Source organism: Manacus vitellinus, unplaced genomic scaffold (assembly GCF_001715985.3).
Source record: "Manacus vitellinus isolate BGI_N305 unplaced genomic scaffold, ASM171598v3 scaffold_24_pilon, whole genome shotgun sequence".
NCBI classification, from domain to species: Eukaryota; Metazoa; Chordata; class Aves; order Passeriformes; family Pipridae; genus Manacus; species Manacus vitellinus.
The window spans coordinates 8,879,438-8,901,658 of NW_021939798.1; the positions used below are offsets into that span (position 1 = coordinate 8,879,438).

The 22,221-nt window shown below is 47.0% G+C and overlaps 1 protein-coding gene across 1 annotated transcript in view; it reads left to right on the forward strand.

Moving 5' to 3' along the window:
• The window catches only part of RHBDL3 (rhomboid like 3), a 36,007-nt gene extending 18,500 nt beyond the window's left edge, over positions 1-17,507 (forward strand). The window contains exons 4-9 of the mRNA XM_029960091.1: positions 5,420-5,644; positions 6,309-6,457; positions 10,716-10,828; positions 13,215-13,315; positions 15,892-15,952; positions 16,644-17,507. Coding sequence (XP_029815951.1) covers positions 5,420-5,644; positions 6,309-6,457; positions 10,716-10,828; positions 13,215-13,315; positions 15,892-15,952; positions 16,644-16,915 — 921 coding nt within the window. The 3' untranslated portion in view covers positions 16,916-17,507. The remainder of the gene's footprint in view (positions 1-5,419; positions 5,645-6,308; positions 6,458-10,715; positions 10,829-13,214; positions 13,316-15,891; positions 15,953-16,643) is intronic.
• The last annotated feature ends 4,714 nt before the right edge of the window (positions 17,508-22,221 follow it).

Consider the following 22,221-nt stretch of genomic DNA (forward strand, 5'->3'; position numbering starts at 1 on the left):
ATTATAGGACTCCTGACCTTAATAAGGACGTCCACACATGTGCTTGCTCTCAGCTCAGGCAAACACCTTAAATCTCTGAAATTGGAAGTTTTGCAATATGAGAATAGACCCTGGAAATCACTCTGGAAATAAATTGAGTAATGAATAAATTCAGGGAAGCTGAAGGCTCCTGGTGTGATCTGCAAACAGAAAAGCCTGAAAAAAATCAGATAGGCAACTCATTGGAAATTCCTGCTCCTCTGTATGTATGAAATTCATCTCATGTAGTTGTAAAACACAATGCTGCAATCATACCCATTTCTGTTTCTGCACTGGGACTTGCAAGAACAGCACAAAGCAGCTTCAGATGGGGCTTCTTATCCTGTGTCTGAGACAGTGCAGAATAACAAAGTGTTTCCTGTCCAAGTGGGGGCATCTCGTGCCTCTTTGCTGTCTGGGAGAGAGACACTAAAAATGCACAGAGAACATTCTGGCTGTGAGCAGCACAGGCCACAGGAGGAGACAATGGACCAAGGTGTTTAACCAACTTTGCTGCTTCTAGAGAGGAGACAAACCAGGAGGGAATTACAGCTGAGATGTTATTTGCTGGATCCTTGCTGAACAGCAGTTGCTGTTGGCACTCCTGGACTACTCCACAGAACACCCTGTGAACTGGAATGGAGCTAAAGAAGTCAGCAGTAAGCTCTGAGACAGAGTTCATGTGACTTGGGAAAAAGAAAACACTGCTGCTTCCAACAGAAATGTGGAGCTGTAGCTTTGTAGTAACTTGAAGCTGATGTAGCACCTCAGTAATGCACAAAATGTATTAGCTAATTAAATGTACAGCCTTTGTTTTCCAGATCAAGTGTTACCACCCACTTTGCTTTCCCTGGCCTTGCTGGCTCCTAGGGACAGGCTGATTCTACCTCATTTTCAGTGATCAGCACTCATTTTTGTAGCACTGTGTAACAGTACTCAGGTCACCCTAATCCAAACTGTTCTGGTGGCAGCACACTGTACCCTTCAGAGAAAGATTTCCCTTAGTTTTTGTGATTCCCTCTGACTTGCTCAGTGTGCTGCCAGGCTGCAAATCCTGCCTCTTCAAGTGAAGAAATAAAACTGGAGAGGGCAGCAAGGAATCTGCAGCCTCTGCTCTTCCCCCTCATGAGTGACAGATGAGCAGGTCTGTTGGCCACCAGAGAAGGCGAGAGGAGGATCTTTGCAGGAGTTTCTTACTTCATGGAAGAGGCTGGAACATGATTAGGTGTTAGTGGAAGGGTGTCTTGTGCTACAGGCTGCTGAGCAGGTCTCTTCTGCCTCTTTTTTTTTGAGTAACCACTGCTTGGTCAGACCAAATCAGGATGTTGGTATTTGCTTTTTTCCCAGTTGATACTGTTTGGGAAAGTGCCACCAGGTTGACTCAGAGGATGTGAACATCTGTGACAGATGAACTTGATGCTGAGCTACGAGCTTTGGGAAAAGCCAGCTCTGCCCACATTAGCATTTTGTAGAAGTGAGGAGTGAGGGAAGGAAATAAATGTGAATCTTGAAAGCAAAATTGATTGGAGAGGTTGAATTTGTAAGTGAAGTGGATTATAAAACTGGAGCTGGCAGAGGCTTTTAAAAAGCTTGTGCTAACTTCTGATTTAGTGTTCTGTGTCTTGGAGGATCAGAGCTGAATGCAAGGCCTGTCACAGAGCTGGGTGTGTTTAAAAATAGCTCCAGACCAGCCTCAGAGGTGCAATACGTAATGGGCAGAAATCCAGGTTTTTCAAAACCTCCTGAGTGAGGCTGAAGAAAGCCATGAAAGGGTCCTGTGCCCCACACAAGCTGTGAAACTGGAGATGGGGGAAATGCTGCCTGATTATCTGAGGGAGCCACAGCAGTACAGGTGGCCAAGGAACACAGAGGAGCTGGGCTGCCCGAGGGAATGGACAGCTCCCATTGCAGGCTGCAGATTAGCCCAGCCCCATTCCAGACTTTGCACCTTCCCAAAGTTTGGCGCTGTCCCACATTAGACAGCGAGGACTCATCCTAAGTTTTGATGTTTTCAGTGTTGAAGACAGATTTGGGTCTATGTAGGAAGATATTTTCCTTTTGGAGAGGTACTTTGAGTGGAGCTGGAGCTCTAAGCCTGGCTTTGTTTGGTTATGGTAATGCCAAAGGGCAGAGGTGGCAGCTCCTGGGCACCAGTCAGGTCAGCTTGGCTGTTCTGCAAGGGAAGTTTCTCTCTGCATAATAACATTTTGCAGGCCTGAAGGACTGAGGGAATGTGTTGTTTCCTCACTTCTACCTTCGCTCTCCACACACAGTTTGCTGTGCCCATCTGCTTGCAGCTTTATCATCACACTCATTACAGAAGTCACAGACCAGTTGCATGAAGAGAAGTGGGATGGGCTGCCATGGGCTTCTGGAGCTGCAGTAATGTGCAGGCCAACAATGGGCCCAGTGTTCTTTCAGCTGATGATTAAGTACTTGGCTCATAAATACCAATATTATGTAATTCCAAAATCAAGTCAGCAAATTGTGACCATATGCGAGACTCGGTTTAGGAAGACTTGAGTCTTCCAAAGTCAGTCTGAGGAACAAAACAGGCTTCTGATTAAGAGCTGGTGAGAGCAGCAGTAGTGACTTAATCCTCTTGTCTCTCCTCATGCCCATCTCCTCCTCATTTGGTACCAAGGGATGGGGTTCTGTGAGTAGGGCCAGGACTGTGGTGCTTCCTTGAGCCCTGGCAGTCAGCTCTCATGTCAGCTTCTATGTGGGGTGTGGAAGATCCTGTGGTTTATTTTCCTCTCTGGAAGGAGGAAGGCAGAGCTTTGTGCTGAACAGAAGGGCTTGAAAGCAGTACAGCCTAGTGATCAGATAAATTGTGCAACTTGGATTCTAACTCCAGTTTACAACCTTGGGCAAGTCACTGAGTGTTGGGAGGTCCAGATTCCCACCTCCCCAGGAGAGCCAGAGGCTTTGTTCACCTAAGGTGTGACTTCCACAGCGATCCTGCAGTATTTTGCTCTTAAAGCTAAGAAGACCTTTCCCTCCTGATTTGTTTTTAGTATGTTGAGGAACACCTTCAGAAACACCATGCTGATGAATTTGCAGTGCCCTGGCTGTTGTCTGGGCTCGTCAGCAGGACTGCAGAGAGGTCACTGGGGTGACAGGGCAGTGCTGAGTCCAGGTGACTGAACAGAGCCAGTCCCTTTGTGTCTGCTCAGCAATAACAGAGGGTTCAGCAGTGCCTGTGTTGGATCCTCTGCTCAACAGACACACGGAAATTGTTGTTAAGAGCTCAGCACAGACATGAACATCAGCAGCCTTTGCAGTTCCCTGCCCATCTCTCTTGGCAGTCTCTGTAGGGATGATCTGCTGAGGGTGGTCAGCACTTCTGGATGCTGAACTGCAACAGTGATTTTCCTTTGAAACAATTATATTTTCCACTGAATGCTGCAGCAGGGAAAAGCACTGACTGTTCGGTGGAAGGCAGGAAATCACACATGTCACTGTGATTGGAATAAGCACATCAGCAGCTTCAGTCAACTGTCTGGTATCTTCAGGCCAGTTTATAGTTTCAGTCTGGATTTATTCTTGTCCACAAGAGGAGCAAAGGCAGAGAGAACAGAATGAACTGTGTGAGGGAGCACTCACAGAACAGCTCCCACAGGCTGCTCAGAACTGACCTGCAGTGAAGCTTTCTTCTGCAGACACAGTGAGCTCACCAGGTGGCTAAAGGTACCTTTGAAACCTCTGTTACCTACCAAAAAGCATCTCACACATCTAAGGAAAGCCTTACACTTGGTGGGTGTTTCTCTGTGACAACATTGTCTTTCAATATAAGTGGCCTTTCTTAATGCAACAGAAGGTCACCATCTTCATTTGCCCCTCATCTTCCCCAATTTTAAATAAAAGCTTTTGGGTGATAGACTTGAGAAGACTGGAAGAAAGATCTTTGTGGACCTTCTTTTTTCCTTCTTTGCCTTTTCTGCTTCTTTTGCCAGAAATGTTGTTTTATAACTGTTTTCTGAATGAGCGAAGGAAAGAGAGAGAAAAGGAGAGAGTCATTAGGGTAAACCATCTTCTCACTCAAAGAGAACAGCAACAACAACAAATTTTTCCCAAGTTTTTAAAAAATTAAGAACATCAGTTCCCTGTCAGTGTTCCTATGGGAGGGACAGGCTGCAAACTGAAGCTGAGGAGGGATGGGAAGCTGCTGGGAGAGTGGGTGCAGCATCATCACCTCAGATGGCCCCTGACCTTCCTGCACTGATTAACAGGAGGTGGTTCCCTGCACTGATTACTGTGTTTTAAGCAGCTTGGTCCAGCTTGGAGCAATTCCCCATCTGACTGGGCACTGGGCTTTGCTGGCTTTGGGATATCAGCTGGAACCAGCGTGATCCAAGACAACTGGGAGGCAGTAGTGTGAGTGTCATCTCTTCTTCAGTTCTGGGAGGCTGGAGATGCTGCTGAGAGCATTTAGCAGTTCTCTCAGAAGAAGGACCAGGCTGTCATGTTTGCTTTGCTGCCTGTTTACTGTAAAAGGTCCCTCTGCAGAGGTCTGTGTGCACACTGAGCCTTTGGAGCTTCCTGCCAAAGATTCAGCCAGTACAGACAGTGACTCTAATGCAGGAGGTTTGTTTGACATCAGGGCTAATTAGCAATTATCCAAATCTTGGAGCAAGCTCTTTCAGACCTGGTTTGTTCCCCGCCCCCAGCAGGCTCGGCATAAAATTCCATCTGCCTAATTTGCAAATGCAGTTGCTTTAATTATGCATCCAAATTGGGAAAGTGTGTGCTCAAAAAGATAGACAGCTAAATCTGTGCATGTAAGATGATAATGTATATACCAATTAGCTGTGAGCCTGCTCCATCTCAGAACCTGCCCCCTCTGAGGATGACTTTTAAAAGAAGCCTTGTAAAGACTTCCAGGCTTACAGGAGCTAAGACAGCCTGTACACAGGATTAATTTATTGTTTTGTTGCTGTTGCTTGTGCAGTTTTGTTCTACACAAAGAGATGATTTTCTTTGCCCAGAGCCAACTCCTGCCACAAGGGTTAGAGGTGCTGTGAATGTACCTGCTGCTACACTAGAGAAACTTTCTGCCCCAAGAGATGACAAGTGCAGGGAAGTGAGATTGAGGAGGGATGGAGGACACAGGAATGTGGATCGTGATAACTGATGGTGAAGGCTGGAGAACAGGCCAGGGAGCTCAGCCAGGTGCATCAACAGCCTCTGTTGTGCCCTGACCTCATTTATTGGCATCATCATGGCAGCCCCTGGTACTGGTTTTCCTTGCACCCCACTGATCACCCAGGATCATCCTGAGGCTCAGTTCCTAAAGACCCTGGTGGGGTCCCTCTGCTGCCAAACCGGTGCTGTTCTCTTGGAGTGGTTGTGCCAGGCCTTGCTTTGCCCTCATGGCTTCTTCCTTTTCTTTCTGACCCAGATGAGCAACAAGAGGTCGAACAGTTTCCGCCAGGCCATCCTGCAGGGGAACAGGAGGCTGTGCAGCAAGGCCCTGCTGGAGGAGACGGGGCTGAGCCTCTCGCAGAGGCTGATCCGGCACGTGGCCTACGAGACTCTGCCGCGGGAGATCGACCGCAAGTGGTACTACGACAGCTACACCTGCTGCCCCCCGCCCTGGTTCATGATCACCATCACTATTGTGGAGGCAAGTACCCCAGAAACCTCTGGGAACCCTCCCCACGCTGCCAAAGGCTCTGCTGGGGCACAAACAAGGGTCAGAGTGGGACTCGTTTAGATCCCGGCAAGGACAAACATGAAGCTCGTGGCCACTTTGGTTCCCTGTCGGGGTGTGTTTAAGTAGAACTGTGATCCTGTCATTGAAACAACTTGTGTATGACAGAACTTGGGAAACTACAGCAAAACTTTCTGAGGAGTGAAAACTGGACAGTTCTAAGGAAACTGGTATTTTAATAATGGAATTGGAAGACAAATTTTTGGTATGGCTGCCTCTATTACGTGAACAGAGAGAAAGAGGAGGGGAGAGAAACTGGGTTAAATATTCTGACCTGCTCATCCATTGCCCAGATGAGATCTCAGCATGCTGAGTAATGTGCTGGAGAGAGGAGGATATAACGTGGGCCTGATCAGCAGGGTGCTGAGTTCCTGACTCAGTGGCTGGTGTGTTACAGAAGGCCATATATAGAGTTATCTCAATGTGTTGCAGGTTCCTCAAAACAGAGAACTTTCGTGCTGTCAAATGAGAGAAAAATTATTGTATATGCAACTTATTTCTCAATGATTTTGAGCTACAAAGTGCTTTTCAGTGAGAAAAGGCATTTGCTTACCAAGGAATCTCTCTGCTCTTCTAGGTTGCCTTTTTTCTTTACAATGGAGTGGTATTAGACAGATTTGTGCTGCAAGTCAGCCACCCCTTGTACCTGAAGAATGCACTGCTGTACCATCCCCAGCTCCGTGCTCAGGCTTGGAGGTACCTAACCTACATATTCATGCATGCAGGGTGAGTACTGACAAACTGGAGATTCCCCACAGGCCAGGTTCCCCAGAGAGAGGGAGGAGGAGGAGGAGGAAGTGACAGAATCAGCTCAGAAATAAATTTTTAAAAATCAATTCTAAATTGTGTGTAAAAATCTGGAGCTGTTGTGGAGTGTTGAGCCATGGGGGGCAACCCTTTGCAGCTCTCTGAAGGGAGAAGGCAACACAAGGAACTTCAGAGATGTCGCTCTTCTCCCCAGCAGTGCTGGCACCATCTTGCTGTACACTTCCCAAAACTCACCAGGCCCAAGCCCAGTGTCCCACTAAAGGAGCTGTGCAGGTGGTAGGACAAGTCTGCAAGGATGCTGGACTGGTATTTAAAAACTCCAAGGATGTGTTCTTGCTAGACTGCCTAGCTGGGGTTGGAAAAGTCACTTAGATGTGCCTGTGATATGTCATCACTCAGGAATGTCCCTCCTGCAGGGACTGAGGTAATGCCTGGAAGCCAAGACTGAGCTCCCAGTTGGTCCACACTGTACAAACACCAGTGTTCCCAAAGAGCTGCCAATCCACTGACCACATGGACAGAGAAAGGTCCATCTCATGCAAAATGCAAAAGGTGCACAGTAAAATGACTCCTCCTACATTCATATGCAGCAGACTTGGGAAAAGAATACAAGGCATGGGATCCTAACTCTCTTCTAGCCCTCCCAAAATTCCAACAGACTTAGCTGTGTGATGTTTCTGATGCCATGGTGATGAGTGAGTGCCACAGGAAAGTTCATCCCTGTACAAAACACTCTACCCCCTCAGAGCAGTTTCTCAGATCATTATCTTCACACATTCCTGGCAGATAATTGCAATTTTCTTTAATTCTGTCATTGAAAAAATTACAGCAACAAGCCTTTCAGCAGTAGTTTAGAGTTTGAAACTGCATAAGGACCCTTTGTTCTTAAATAGAAAGCCTTTCCCATCAGTCAATGTTCTTCTATGAAAGATCAAGCTGATCTTTTTCTTTTTCCATGTTTCTGATGGAAGATATGCTGATGTCTCTTCTCTACCATGGAATAACTGCCTTGGGGTGTAATTGCCCTGAAGCACAAAATGTGCCCCAGATCTCTGGATAAAAATCACAGGACAGAACAGATTCCACTCCAGAGTAGGAAAAAGTTTTTAGAAGAAACTTCTGAACGTGGCAAAATCTGTACTGTGTGTGTTGAGTCCCTCCAAGGAATGCACTGGACACAGGTTTCAATGTGCAAGAGGAGACTGCTGGGCTTAGACATGGGGCTGGTTTTGTAACATGAGAAGTGGGAATTTCCATTGCTGAGGATAGGGGGAAAACTGGGCTTGGAAAAGGAAAGAACACTTGATTTTAGCTAATGTTGATTTGTATTTGGGCTTTCTGCTGCTGCTGGTGGTGTTTCACTGCATCACTCACACGACCACAGGTTGCTTTGGGATCTGTTTGCAGAGAAGCACCTGCACAGGGACAGGTTTTGTGTCCTGCTTCCCTCAGCTGTGCCAGGTGACCCTTCCCTGGAGCAGGCAGGACTCTGCCATTGCTCACACTCCCAGGTTTATGTCACACACTCCCAGGTTTATGTCACCCCTGTGGCTGGCCCAGAGTGGAGCAGCAGGGAAGGTGTTGAGCAGAGGACTCCTTGTGCTGATGGATTCCAAATCCTTTAGCTACACAGCCTGAAAAACAATGGAGAGTCCCCCTGGAGCAATAAACCCTGTGATTTATCTGCAGTGTGTGGAGTTAAGCTAAATGTTCCTTTATTGCTGACTTCTGTGTGTGAAGCTCCTTTCTCGGGAGGAAAAACAATAAATCTTGGAAAGGTAATAATGTTTTTAGTGGATGCCCATCATTCTCCTCTCGTTTTCAAACGGGAGGATAACACAATGCCATGGGTCCATTGTTATCCTGCTTCCAGCTGAGACTTTTAAATGGAAATGTGGACTGCTCCTTAATTTAGTGCACTGGGTCTTTTTTTGAAGAGCCAGTGGCAGCCAGAAGGTGTTGGGGAAGGCAGCAGTTGCTAAGGCTTGGCTGGCTGTGCCTCTAGAAAGATTCCAAAAATGTACAGGCTGTGTGTTGGTCCTGGTGGAGGCAGCTTTGTCCAAGGCTGAAAAGGCAAAGTTGTAAATTCTGCCCTTCTGCTTTCATGAAAAGCAGACGTTGATTATCTGAAGCCCACACATTTGTATCACTGCCATAACTAATGACTTGCATTGATGCTCAGTCCCATTTGTTTGGTCCCAGGGAAGGAGAAAGTCTTTAATAAATCAATGAAATTGTCATTTCAAGAATGACACATTCAGCACTGGCAAAGGGTAATTATATTTTATGGGTTCTTATTGACTGTGGAGCCTTCAAAGCTCTTATCATGATGGGGAAGAGAAGTGAATGGGATTGCTCCTGGGAAGTCTTTTAAGAACAGCTGTGAATCAGAGCAGTCTCTTTAGAGTCCAGGATAAACTTTGCTGAGCTCTTACAAAAGCTTCCTTTGAAAAATCAGGCCCAGGGCTTTGTGTGAGAATGTCAGGTGGCACCTCATGATGTTGTGTGCTAGCCAAGGCTTCTGCCCTCCCCTCTGGGAAAGGGCACTGGGATGCTTTGACTCTTCTCTGTGATCTCAGTCTGACCTTTGCTGGTTGTTCCTAATCCAATTCCTGAGTTCTGTGAACATGCAGGACCAGAACAAGTGCCAGAGTATGACCATGTCCAGTGGCTTCCAAAGCCTTGAGGAAGGGAGTGAAAGAACTCAGCTCCATGCAGCAGCTTCCATGATGACAAATTGCAGTGCTGAGTGTCTCGTGCAGGAGAGAAATTTATCTTTGGAGAGAAATTCAATGCAAACAAAAATATTAAGATGTCAGGAAAGGACTGTTTCCTGCAGTATCATTTCTAGCAGTTTTTTCCGGTCCAACTTTAAATTCTCATTTGTGAGACTGTTCTGTCATTACTGCATCTCACCAGCAGTGTTTTTCCCTGATGTATATGGGAAATTGCTATGGTAACATGAAAAAAAGACCAAAACAGTGGAAATGCATACAACTTAAACCAAAGACTGCTGGTGGCTGCCTGTGAGCCACCCTTTTCTTGTGCAAAATGGGATGTAGGTTATCAAAGCATTAGCTACCTTGCTTTCTTTTCCCCCAAAAGACGTTGGCCTGTGTTAAGGTACCTCTGTGTCATTTAGATCCACCTGCTTTGTGAGCAGACTCAGGTACTCTCCACACAAAAAGCAGGATACTCTGGCTCCAGTGGGATGTCACAGCCCTGTGAGCCCAGGCAAAATCTCAGGCACTACCTCGGTGTTGAGGACCCTGTTCAGGACCCTGGTGCTGTTTTTACCTCACTGGAAGATCCTGCAGACGGAAAATATTTTTTTAGAGCTTTGAAAAGTGGCAGGACAGTTTTGTTAAGTTGTATTGATTAGAGCACCAAAGAACTTGCTCTGAAACTATTGATTCAGCTCAGGCCAAAGCTGCTGCACTGGAGCCTTTACCCAACGTGCACATCTGAGCTGTCCCACTCTGCCCCCAGGCTGCGGGTGGCTCTGCACAGTGGGACGGGGGGGGGTTCTCCAAGAGTTCTCTCAGCTCTTCCCCTAGTGTTCAGCAGGAGTTTTGCTATGGACAGTACTGGGAACAAGGGTAGGTGAAGGGAGAGCTTCAGTGAATACACCTGGCCCCGACCAGAGATCAGAACACCCTGTGCTTCCCATTCTGACCAGGATCACATGGAATTAGGCACGGAAAAGAGTCAAACAGCATACACTGTTAAGCAGCATTATGGTTCAACTGCCTTGGAACTTCCAGACTCACCTCCTTCTTGACTTAACACCCCCTCCCCATCATGGCACTGTGATGTGCAGGGAAAGGCTCTGTCATTAGGAGGGGAGAGGAGAAGAGCAGGTCACATTTCTCCCTTCTGTTCCAGGCTCTGCTGCCATCTTGCTGCTTTTTTTTGACAAGTCATTTAACTCCTTCAAACAAAGAAAAAAAGAAAAAAAATTCTGACTAAGAACCAAACATTCTATGAGGTCTTTGGCTGAAAGGATCTGGGTGGATGTGAAAAAGATAAAAGCAGCAAGGAGGGAAGAAACATCCCAGCTCTGGGCCTGAGGTTTTCAGGAACCATTGTTTTTCCCAGCATTACAATCTACTTACATGAAGCAGGTGCTGTTTGATTGTTCTTTCCAAGACATCTCTGCCTCAAGGGCAGACAGAGAGTTGGAAGAGAGGACAACTGTTGTTTTTCCTTGCTGCAGGATAGAACACCTTGGACTCAACGTTGTCCTTCAGCTCCTGGTCGGGGTTCCCCTGGAGATGGTGCACGGAGCGGCGAGGATCAGCTTCGTGTACGTCGCAGGAGTTGTGGCAGGTAGGTGACACCTCTGGATGCCCCGGGTGGAGAAGCAGCTGAAAATGGCCTGTGCTGACTTTGGTGTAGGAGAAATGTTTTGTGACGTTTGGGATCAGGAGAAGAGCAGTCACTGATCTGGGCATCGAAATCCTTCTGGGGGCTGGAAGTGGGAAGTATGGTACAGCTGGACATCTATTTCTATCCAGCCACAGGCTCTGTGTTTAGGAGACCTCCTAAAAAAGCACCAACAACCTGCTACTTTAAAATAGCCTTATTTTAGATGGTCTTGCTGAATGTGGAGGTGATGCTGGTCCTGTGCCAGATCTGCCTCCATTTGTCCTATCAGCTTTCTACAGCCTGAGTAAGCAGGAAGTATTTGGTTGTAGGTTGTGAGCAGTGCACAGCAGTCTGGAAAATTCATCTGATCATGAAGCCACAGGATTTGATTGATTTTCAGCTTGTGCTCTATTGCTTTTATTTATGTTTGGAATTTCCAGCAGTTTGGAGGTGATGGAAGTTAGCTGACAATAGATCAACATCTAATTAAAACAGGAGGAGGGTGTGAGAACAACCAGAAGCTTCACAGTGGAACTCAGACAATGACTGACTGCCTCAGTTCCAGATTTATGGTGTTTGGTTGGGTGTATTTTCCCAGCTACGTAATTATTTTTTTTCCATAATGAGCAGATAAAGCCTTTGTAAAATGGACTGTGTTGGGTACTAATAAATCCTACATTCCAGGAGAGAGACTGTGGAAAGAGTAATTGGACTAGGACACAGGACGAGGCCCGGTACAAACACCACACTATTTAATGCAGAGAAAGGAATTAGCAGACCAGCTCCACTGTCCCTGGACTGTGATTTTAAAAAGCACTCACTGAAGTGGTTCCCAATTTGTAACTTCCCAGCTTTTCTGCATAGATACATCCACCAAAGCCTGGAGATTCACTGGTGTGTGTAAATACACCTGTGCCAGGTGAGGGAGGCAGGGGAACGCTGAACCTGCTGCAGTTGAGCCCAGGGGAGCACTGGGAGTTTCCAGCTGCCTCTCACCTTCCTGAGGCCATGGGCTTGCCTTTCCCACCTTATGACCTATAAATTCTAGAAGAAAGTGCCAAATGGAAAGGGAAAACTTCCTTTCTTGCTGCAGAATGGAACTACAAATGAGACCAGACAGTGCCAGGCAGAAAAGCATCCCTTGATACCCATCGGAGTTGTTAGCCAGTTGTGAAACGTGCTTAATTCTTTGATATGTGCCAGGAGAGAGAGAAGTAGATATACTCATGATGAGGATGTGGCAATATAAGGATCAGTCAGCTCCTAAACAGTCAGGAATAAACAGTAAAATGTAGACATGGGCCACAATTTTATGGGTTTTTTCTCATCTGTCTGACATGACTAAGAAGACACGTTGAAGCTGAAATTGAGTCTCAGTGCAGCGTCTGAGGACTTAACTGCAAGTTCTCATTACTCCTTCCTTTATTCCTCATTAACATTTTCCTTAATGGCAGTGTTGAGGAGCTGAGGAGTCTCAGGGCCATACAGTGAAGGAGGGAGCTGTCAGCACAGTTGCCTGGTGGAACCTCAGCACTTTCTTGACCCAGAATCAGCTGAGCAATCAGCACAGAAGTTTGTTAGATTATGTACTATTGAGGACTCTCTCAAGATTTACCAGAGTGTCTTTTTCCTGTTCCTGCTCATCAAAAAGATCTTCATTATCCCTGTCTTGTGACACCAAATCTGCCTTTGTCTCTCTAGCTCTGAAATTACTCTCAAATTTGGCAATGAAAGGAGCTTTGAGCAGATCCAAGCCTCCAGCTGGGATAAGGAGAAGCAGCGTCTGTGTTTGGGTGCACTGTTACCAGTGGTGCCTTTATGTGATTGACCTGTCACTTTGCTGTCATGTGTCTCCTGCCCCCATCCAGGATATTTTTAGCTGGTTTTACTCTGAAGTTTTACAAGTAACAAGCTGTGCTTTGATCAGACGCCTATGCTAAGTTACAAGTCCAGAGTTCCTTCTCCCCGTGCAAATATTTGTCTTGCCAACACGGGAGCTCCTTCTATTTTATCTTCAGGTGAGAAACAGGACACAGACATTTGTCTGCCTCCTGCTTCCTTGTTATTTCAGTCAGGGTATAAATGCCTTTTTGTAGCACAGGTCTAAAGATACTTTGCTGCCTTGCTTGGCTGCTTTTAAAGTAGGTGCAGAGGAATCAATCACTCACTGTCTTGGCAGTTCTACAGGACTGGGTTGGCTCCACAAGCCAATCGATTCCCCCCTCTTTCTCTTTCTGTATTACTGACCTGCAGCAATTAGCACAACCAGGCAGTAGCAGGGATGTGGGGGAGGAGAGGGTGTGTTTTTTTGGCTGGCAGTTGTCCCAAACCCTTGTTCTTTCTGCAGGGTCCCTGGCAGTGTCAGTGGCTGACATGAGGGCGCCGGTGGTGGGCTCCTCTGGAGGTGTGTATGCTCTTGTCTCCGCTCACTTGGCCAATATAGTGATGGTGAGTACCAGAAGGACTGTCTGACCTCTCCAAAGTGAGCCAGGTGGCCCAAAAGGCTTGGAAATAAGGCCTGGCTCAGCTGTTGGTCATTCAGAGTTAAGTCTTGTCTCAGTGGTGTGCTCCTGCAATGGGAATGTGACACTGGGGCTGGTGGCTCGGTCCCCTGAGGATTGACAGCTCGCCAGGAGAAGCCAAAGGTGCTGGTAATCCAAGACTTACCAGTGTTCTCCAGGCTATCAGCTATCCTTGCAAGGGCTGCCAAGTGTTTGAGGAGAAGGAGCTGCCTGGCTCTGCAGAAGGTGCAGACGTGTTTCTGTCTGCATGGGCTGTGTAATTTTAGTGGGTATCTAGTGAAATTTAGTGCTCAGTGCACTCGTGTGCAGAATGTCCCTTATCTCCATTTGTAAAACCCAGCCTGGAGCTGAACCCTGGGTGATCTAGTGATGCCTCTTTTGGCTGTTTCACCTAATGAAATACTTCACAAAGGTCAGTAAACAGCAGCAGCATCATTCTTCTAAAGCTGGAAGCAGGAGCTCCACCCCAGCCCTCCCTAGGTGGTGGCAGAGCCCAGCTCATCTGCCTGGGGGTCTCCTCAGCTGACACTGGCAAAAAGGGCTTCGCTGAGAGAGGACTGTGTGTGGTGCCACAGGGGTGCATGTCTGTCCTGTGCCAACAATGCCAGAGCAGAATAACCATAAAAATGATGATAATCCTTCTCCCCTGGCTCTGAGTGGGAAGATAACATGGTTTGGCTGCAGCAGAGAAATAAGGTCTGTTGGATGGGTGCTGGCAAACATGTGAGTGTGTGGTGGTCCTGGAGCCAAGCCTAAAAGAAAACCTTGTACTTAAAGCTTGTGTGCAGTGCAGTCAGCAGGCTCCAGCTGTGCCCCACAATGGTGCTGCTCCAGACAGGCTTTGGAGCAGCTGGAAGCAGGGAAATGAGTGATTTCCTGAGCAGAACTGGTCTCCTTTGCCATCTTCGAGCTTTTCGGAGCATGAATGAGCTGGGGCTGGTGTCCAAATTGGGACACTTGAGGGCTGGCAGAGGCAGGGAGTGGAGGAGAGGGGCTACCCTGTACCACAGGGTTTCTGCTGGGGAATTGCCTCCTTAGACACAGCTATTTTTAGTATGATTTGTGCTCCCTGCCACGGTGCCAACAGAAGCAGGAGGGAGCTTCCTCTGCCTCCCAGGGTGGGAATGCAGACACAGGGGTTTTAACACTACAATTCACAGGAACAAAGGTTGCTTTAGAGGAAGAGGCTCTGCCAGAGGTGTGTGGAAAGTCTTCAGCAGTTACCTTCCCAGACTTCTTCAAACATCACAAAGTGGTCTGTGATTTCACTGCTCATTGACCTCCTCCAAATTTATTTAGCAATTGCAGCCTTAGCATCTATATTTCCCCATTATCCACTGCCTCTCTTATCATCTGAAATTACTTTTGTTGCCTTTCCAGTTCTGGTGGAGGGGTTTTTTTTGCTTTTCTTTCTCCCTCTGCTCTGTCTTTGCTCACTTCTTGTCTAGATGTGATGCTGAAGGACACTGTGGCTGTTTGCTGGCAAAGCACTGCCTGGCACAGGTGCTTTGGGTGCTGGGAGAGGAGGGGCTGGTCTGGAGAGGGTCTCTTGAAGCCACTGTTCCCCTGAGCCTCCTGACAGTGAAAGGAAATAGGAACATTCCTGCTTGTAAAAAGAAATATTACTGGAATTAAATACACAAAATAACCAACAGGGGGAGGCAATAAAGCATGTCACCCCAAGGAAAAGAGTGAGGGGAGGAATTCAAAGCAGCTACCTGGAAATGAAAGCTGAAGGAAGCAGCACAGTATTAATCAGCATGAGCTCAGAGCTTTCTGACTGGGTTAGGTTTCTCTGTGGAGAGAGAGAAAACGAGTTACTTATTTTGTAGAGATTGCATTTTTGCAGCCCCAGAAGTGATTTACAGACAGATCCCACATCAACCTTGAATATATGTAATACATATTGGAAAATATTTCTTCAGCAGGCTGAGAAATCACTGGGTACCATTAAAGTTAGGCTGAAGAGTTTACAAGTATTTTTTTAAATTATTATTTCTTCAGCGTGATGAACAGGGAGGTTTTCACAAGAGACCTGACTATCTTGGGATCTCAGACTGCTTTCAATGGGAGAAATTTCATTTAGTCACTGAATAATAATAATGGTGCAGTCATACTTCTGAGTTCCTCAAAATTTGATCTCTTTTTCTGCTTGCAAATGTTGTGCAAATGAGAAAGGAGGAATTTAAATATTTCTCCTGTGATTTCTGATTATCATTCAGAGATTCTTCTTCCACTATATTGATTAATGACCAAGTCTGAAGAGAGAGGAGGCTGAATCCAGGCTTTCTTATGGCAGTGTTGATATGCTTTTACTGAGGTCTTTATTATTTCTGTATGCTCAGCTAAAGGTCTGAGCTGCAGAATTTCAAATATCCTTTATGGCCATGGCCTCTGGGACTGACAGATCTGTGTGTGGAGTGGTGGGTGGAGAGAATAGATCCGAGTGTAACAGCCAGGTTTGGATGCAGCACCACTTTGTTTTCCTTGTCTCTCTTCCAGAACTGGTCTGGGATGAAGTGCCAGTTCAAGCTGCTGCGCATGGCTGTCGCCTTGATCTGTAGTGAGTATCACCCAGGCCTTGGCATGCAGGACTCCTGCTTTGCTAGTCCTTGTCATAACAGCTCATGCTGATTCAGGGAGTTTGACTTTGCAGCAGTTTTGGTAGGAACTTGCAGCTGGACCCTCTGGCAGCACAAACCACATCGCTCCCAACTGCAGATTTTGGCTTTCAGCACCATGGTTTGTGAACGAGGGTTTGTCATCAGCCAGCTTGTGTTTGTGGAGATGTGGGACTTAAACACCTTCTCCTGGGATTCCTAAAACAAGCAATGCTTTTGTAATGAGAATACTTGGGTTTCCTGGGGCACTTCCTATCTGGGGTGGCAGCAGCATTATCCACACACTAATGAATTATCTTCTGGCCATATCCCCAGGGTGGCACAAGGGAAACTAAGCCATGTGTTCATCACAGGCAGCTGTCTTCAAATTCCAACTCATTTTTTTTTTATGGTTTTGGTATAAATTTTGGGAGGTGAATATTCCCCCACCTGTCTACACTCCCACTTACCAAGCACTGGAGAGACCCCATTTCTGTGCACCACAGCCCTGACACAGCTCAGGCTTCCCAGCTTCCCTGAGCTCACCATGCCATGCAATTTCTCCCTCTCTGTCTCTCTGGGGACTCAGTGCTGCCTGCCAGATGGACTCAAGAAGGGGCAGACAATTAATTTATCTTTCCTTCTTTGTTCCAGTGAGCTTTGAATTCGGCAGAGCCGTGTGGCTGCGGTTCCACCCCTCGGCGTACCCGCCGTGCCCCCACCCCAGCTTCATGGCCCACCTGGGAGGGGTCATGGTGGGAATCACCCTGGGAGTCGTCATCCTGAGGAACTATGAGCAGAGACTCCAAGATCAGACTTTATGGTGGATCTTCCTTTCTATTTATGTCATTTTTGTCTTGTTTGCCATCTTCTGGAACATTTTTGCCTACAGCCTGCTGGATCTAAAGCTACCTCCCCCTCCCTGAAACCACGGGACAGAGAACTGGAGAGCGGAAATCATCTGTCAGCTGTGTGGCATGAATGGAGATGGAGGATCTATTTTTGTGTTTAACTTAGGGGAGGATGATTCTTCTCAACACAAGCGTGTGCTGGAGGAGATGCTTAAGGATCTCATGAAAGAAGGGGCTGATCAGTTTGTCCACAAACCCAGCAGGTTCTGCAGTCCTGGCTGGCCGTGCCCTGTGGTTTGTGCCCTGCCCCTGGGCACTCACTGCCTGGACTGCTGGCACACATCAACGTTCTGTAGGAGATATCTGTATTTTCCAGGTCAGTGCTGGAATTAGGGCCAATTGCAGAGTGAATCTCCTCACTGTTACTGGACACCAAAAGGGAAAAAGAGCAGACATTTACTAATTAGAGACTCACATGGTACTCACAGGGCAGCTTGAGTCTGGTCTCTATGGACACATCTGACTGTTCAGCCATACCAGTGCCACTGTCTAATTACTTGAATGGTTCTGAAGGTATTTTAGCCTGTGGTGAAACTTGTCTTGCACAACTTTCAAAGGAATCAGCAGAACTTGCTCACACAAAGTGATGGAGACTGGGCTTCAACCACAGGTCAAATGAAATTGCACTATAAACATTGGGAATCTCTAGTGTTGTGGACACCCAGGCAGAGGTGACTTCTACTGTGCATGTTTCACTTGATTTTAATTAATTAGTCCCCCCTCCCCAGCCTACTGTGGCAAGAGGGTGTGGCTGGGGTTTCTTTTTTGAGGGATGAAGAAAAGGAGGGCAAATGTTCATTTGTGGTTTTATCAGAGGACAATCAGGTGCTGTTTTTTTCTCACTGTATTTCTGGCCACGCTGACCTAACACCTGGCCTTGCAGTGAGCTCCTAGCAAGGATCTCAACTCTTCCAGCAGGTTCTTCCTAGAAAAGTGGGACCAGGATCACCTACAGCAGCCCAGGGTGGGAACTATCCAGCCTTTGCAGCCATACAGTCCATTTGGGGCCAGGCCCACTGAAGGCAGTGGAGTTAAATCAGGTTGTGTGCAGCACTGGTTTCCCACAGAAGTGAAAATGGTGTTATGGTGCTACAGTGATCATTGTCAAACAGATAGAACTGGTTTTAAGGTGACTGCTGCATTTTGAGGGTGCCTCTTCCTGAGGCAATGGATGTTCAGGAGCTCCAAACAAGAGTTAGTTGCAATGATGCCTTTTTCTTTAACGTTGGCCAAGGCCAGGTCCAGGCAGTGTGACTGGGCTGTGGCACAGTCCACACAGTTGCCTGCAGGGACCTGGGGACCACAGGGGAACATCTGTGGCACGAGCAGTGCCTACAGGTACTCCTGTCTGTAAGGTGCTTAACTTGCTTGTCACTTAAGAGAGCTGCCAAACCACAGTCCAGGAATGTGGGTGCCCTCCTTTTCTCTCCCCTTTACCCACCTATTGGATGGTCTGGATAAAGCAGCCAGAAGAGTCTCTCCAGACAAGCTCCTCTTTTCCTTTTTTCCCTTTCCCTGCTGGTGCCCAGGCACAGCCCCCTGAGCCTTCCACAGCACATCTCACAGGCACTGTGGTAGTTGTGTAGCAAAATGTCTCTGTGTCGTGGGCTTTATTCTCTCAGTTGTGTTATCTGTGCTGCCATATGATACCACAAGCTGGTAGGGGTCTATCCTTCTAGAGGGGATATTCACAAGTGCTTCTCAGCTGCCCCCTTCTTTGCCTCCTGTGGGAAAAATAACTCTGGTTTGAGGGGTGAAGTTCTACTCCCACAGAATGCACTGGAAAAAAACTTCTGTTGCCTCGGGGAAAGGGAGGGGGGAGAAAATAAGTGAAAAAAGCCTTACCTGAAAAGAAACAATTTTGGCACCCTTGTGCACAGAAATGGGATTTCTGAGGGTGACAGCACCTTTGTTGTTCTGCATGGCCAGTGCAATGCTTGTGGGCCCTCAGACCCAGGAGCAAGAGGAAGAGAGAAGGGTCAGAGCTCTGTTCAGGTTCCCTGTGCCCTGTTCCCTCTGCAGTTCAGATCCAGATGGAAGCAGTCACGAGAGTTCCCATGGATTGTTCCAGGTGCTGGCCCAGGGAGTGCTGTAGCAGTGGAGATCATCTCCTTGTGGAGCTGCAGGGGAGCAGGAGAGCAGGGAGAGTGCTGGCAGAGACATGGTTAACAAGTAAGGAGGACATTCCTTCCCTCACCTGTTGCTAAGCCTTTCTCATCAAAGATGCCTTTAAACAGAGGTGACCAGGATGGGGAGTTCCCCTGAAGTTTTAGGGAAACTTTTAAAATGTTGGTAGAAAATTCCAATTGCAAAAAAAAGCCACTCCAAGCTATTTTGCCTGTAATTTACCAGAGTACAATATGCACCAATTGGCTTTTATTTTTGGTTTCTCAGCTGAAAGCTACTTAATGCCCATCAGATTCTCCCCAGTGAGGGTTTCTGTGCCTGCCTGTGTGTGCTCTGGAGTGAAGGAGCAAGATGCAGATTCAAGAGCCACCGGTTTCTTCATCAGCCTGAGCATGGCCAACATGCCTTTGGTCTGCTCAGGAGTGGGAAGGAGCTGAACAGAGTAATGCAGACCCCCCTCTCTGGTCCTTTATCCATAGATTAATGGAGTCTACATGAACTGGTTGAAAACAGCTCTGAGGTTGAGCCTATGACTTGTTCTTTTAAACTGTTGTTCATCTTCCTGACTTCCATTCTGTCTCCCCATTCCCTGCCTGAGCAAGTCTACAAACAGCCCTGGGGACCAGAAAGGCCAGACTTTAAAGCAGTACTAGATTTATTGTGAGTGAAGCAATGAAACCGTCTCACATTCCTGCTCATCAGAGCTGAAATCTCCCCCCATACATGGAGCAGGTTGTCTGCTGGGAATCAATCAGCCCACGGAGTCAGGAGCAGCACCAAGTGCTTAAGCTTTTGTAATTATTTCTTTTAATCACTAAAATTACAGTATGAAAACTTGTAATGTTTCTACAGAGTACTGTGAGTTCTGGTTATGTTGTTTTCTCACACACCCAGGAGTGCCACAGTGCTGCAGCACCACAGAGCTGAGAGCAGCCAGGCTTTCCTGTTACCTCCAGATGTCCTTGGAGCTGCTGGCTTGTGTCAGAGCCGGAATATTCCCCATCCTGCTCATTTGTGGTTCCAACTTCTCCCAGTCAGCAACGTGTTCCTGAAGGAGTGTCCTCCGAGGGACTGTTTTTGGTGATTCCTATGGTTTTATTTCAGCTGCTGCCAGGATTTTACATCAGTCACATAAAATGTGACTTTATTGACCCTCCCGGCTGTGCAGTGCCAGAGCAGGAGTGTCACCCACGGACAGGTTTGAACAGGGCACCTGAGAGGGAGTTATTTTGTGCTGTGTCCCTGAGTGAGGACACAACACCTAAAAAAAAATCAGCCATTTCTGTGCAGGGATTCCCTTGCAGAGAGCACATTGCAGGTCCAGCGGGATGGGGCAGGAGCAGTGCGGTACCCGGGAGCCGGGAGTGCGGGATGTGGAGCTTCCAGGGACACCTGGCGGCAGCGCGGAGGCAGGACGGGAGCCAGCTCCTGCCTTCCCTAGGACGGGATCTGGCTCCTGCCTCTTCCCCAGGACGGGAGCCAGCTCCTGCCTTCCCTAGGACGGGACCCGGCTCCTGCCTTCCCCAGGACAGGCGGGAGAAGGGGCTCAGGCAGCCGTGGGGAGCAGGAGGAGGAAGGAGGCGAACCAGGTAGATCAAAGTCCAAATGGCACCTTTTATTCCCACAGGTAAAGATTAATTTTGCACAGGGTGATAACACAGGAAGGAGGAGGGAGAAAGTTGTAGTGCAGTGACGGGAGAGGAGGGAGGTTACCAGAAACAGTCTCTGAGTGAGGTGTAGCAGTTGTACATATGCTGATGAATTTACGTTTGCTGAGTTTTTAAGACAACATCTTGTGTCACTGTTCCCCCATCAGTCGAGGAGGAATCTTAGCACTTACATGGCATATTGTGATTTTTCACTACTTGCTCCTTTGGCAGTGGGAAGTATGTTATCAACAGGGAAGGGGGAGGCTGGAGAAATTGTTACTAGAAATAAAGCTTGGGGATTCTGCATCCCAAGACCTTGCTCCTTCTGATGGATTACACTGCCTATGTGTTTCAGATCAGATCAGACCATTTCAGTTTGAGCTGGGCTAGGAAGGATGAACCTGACACTTTACAGCTGGCACTAACCTGACTCTGTGCTGACCTCGAGGCAGCTGCTGCTCTGTGCCAATATTTCATCTCCCAGCGTCTCCCGTGGGCAGGACTTTCACACATTCTTCAGTGAGTAAAGAGCTCAAAGTCTGTTTACACAGATTCCAGCTCAGCTCAATTACTTTGGAAACCCCATCCTCTGGCTTTACCCAAAGTGGAACTGGAGAATGTGGGTGCACTTCAACACCAGCCACCTCTGGGGACAAGCTGGGCCCTGGAGCAGCCAGGCCAGCACCTCTGAATGCTGCTGCTCTCCTGTTTCCTCACAGAGGTGGCTGCTCTGCAGTGCTCTGGGACAGAACTCAGAGGTTCCTCCTGCAATCACTGATGCCAAGAGCTGGTTATGAAGGAAAACAGTGCATTCTGCACTCTATAAAAAAAGAATCATACTTAAGACAGGAAACAAGCTTGTTTAAGGGTAAATGTATTTTTAATGTCACCATTAATCATTGGCTTTTAATTGGAAAAAGCTTTCTAATGAGGTATTTCTGAAATGCCAGTAGGAGTACAGAAAATTTATGTTTCAGGGTACTTTACAACAGGAGCACAAAATATTCCCTAGGCCTGACTTAAGTAGCAAAAGTACCTTATTTTCAGTGAGCTTGATAGACACGTTGTCACTGACTCTCTCCTGACTCCCCCACAGTGTCTGTTTAGTTTGCAAATAAAGCCAGATTTATGCAGCTTTTCTTTTGCTTACACTGCTAATGTTAACAACACATCTGAGTGTTAAACACAAAGCACTAAACTAAGTGATTTTCTGCCTTAAAATACTGAACAAATGATACTTTCCCGTGAAGGGCTAGTAAAACAAAGTGATACTTGCAAGGTAAGATGCTATGGTACGTCTCCAAATATTTTTGTATTGTGTACATTCTGTATATTTTTGTTGTAACAATATTATTTGAGCGCAGAATCCATTAAATTTTTTTTGGTGGTTTTTTTTTTTGGTTTATTTGTTTTCTGTTTCGTTTTTCTTTTCTCTTTTTTTAATAAAATTAAGTTGTTCTGTATCACGTGCCAAAAAACAACCAAGAAAAAACTTTCAAGGACGGTTTTGTCAGTTTGTCTGTAGTTAACACATTATTTAACAAA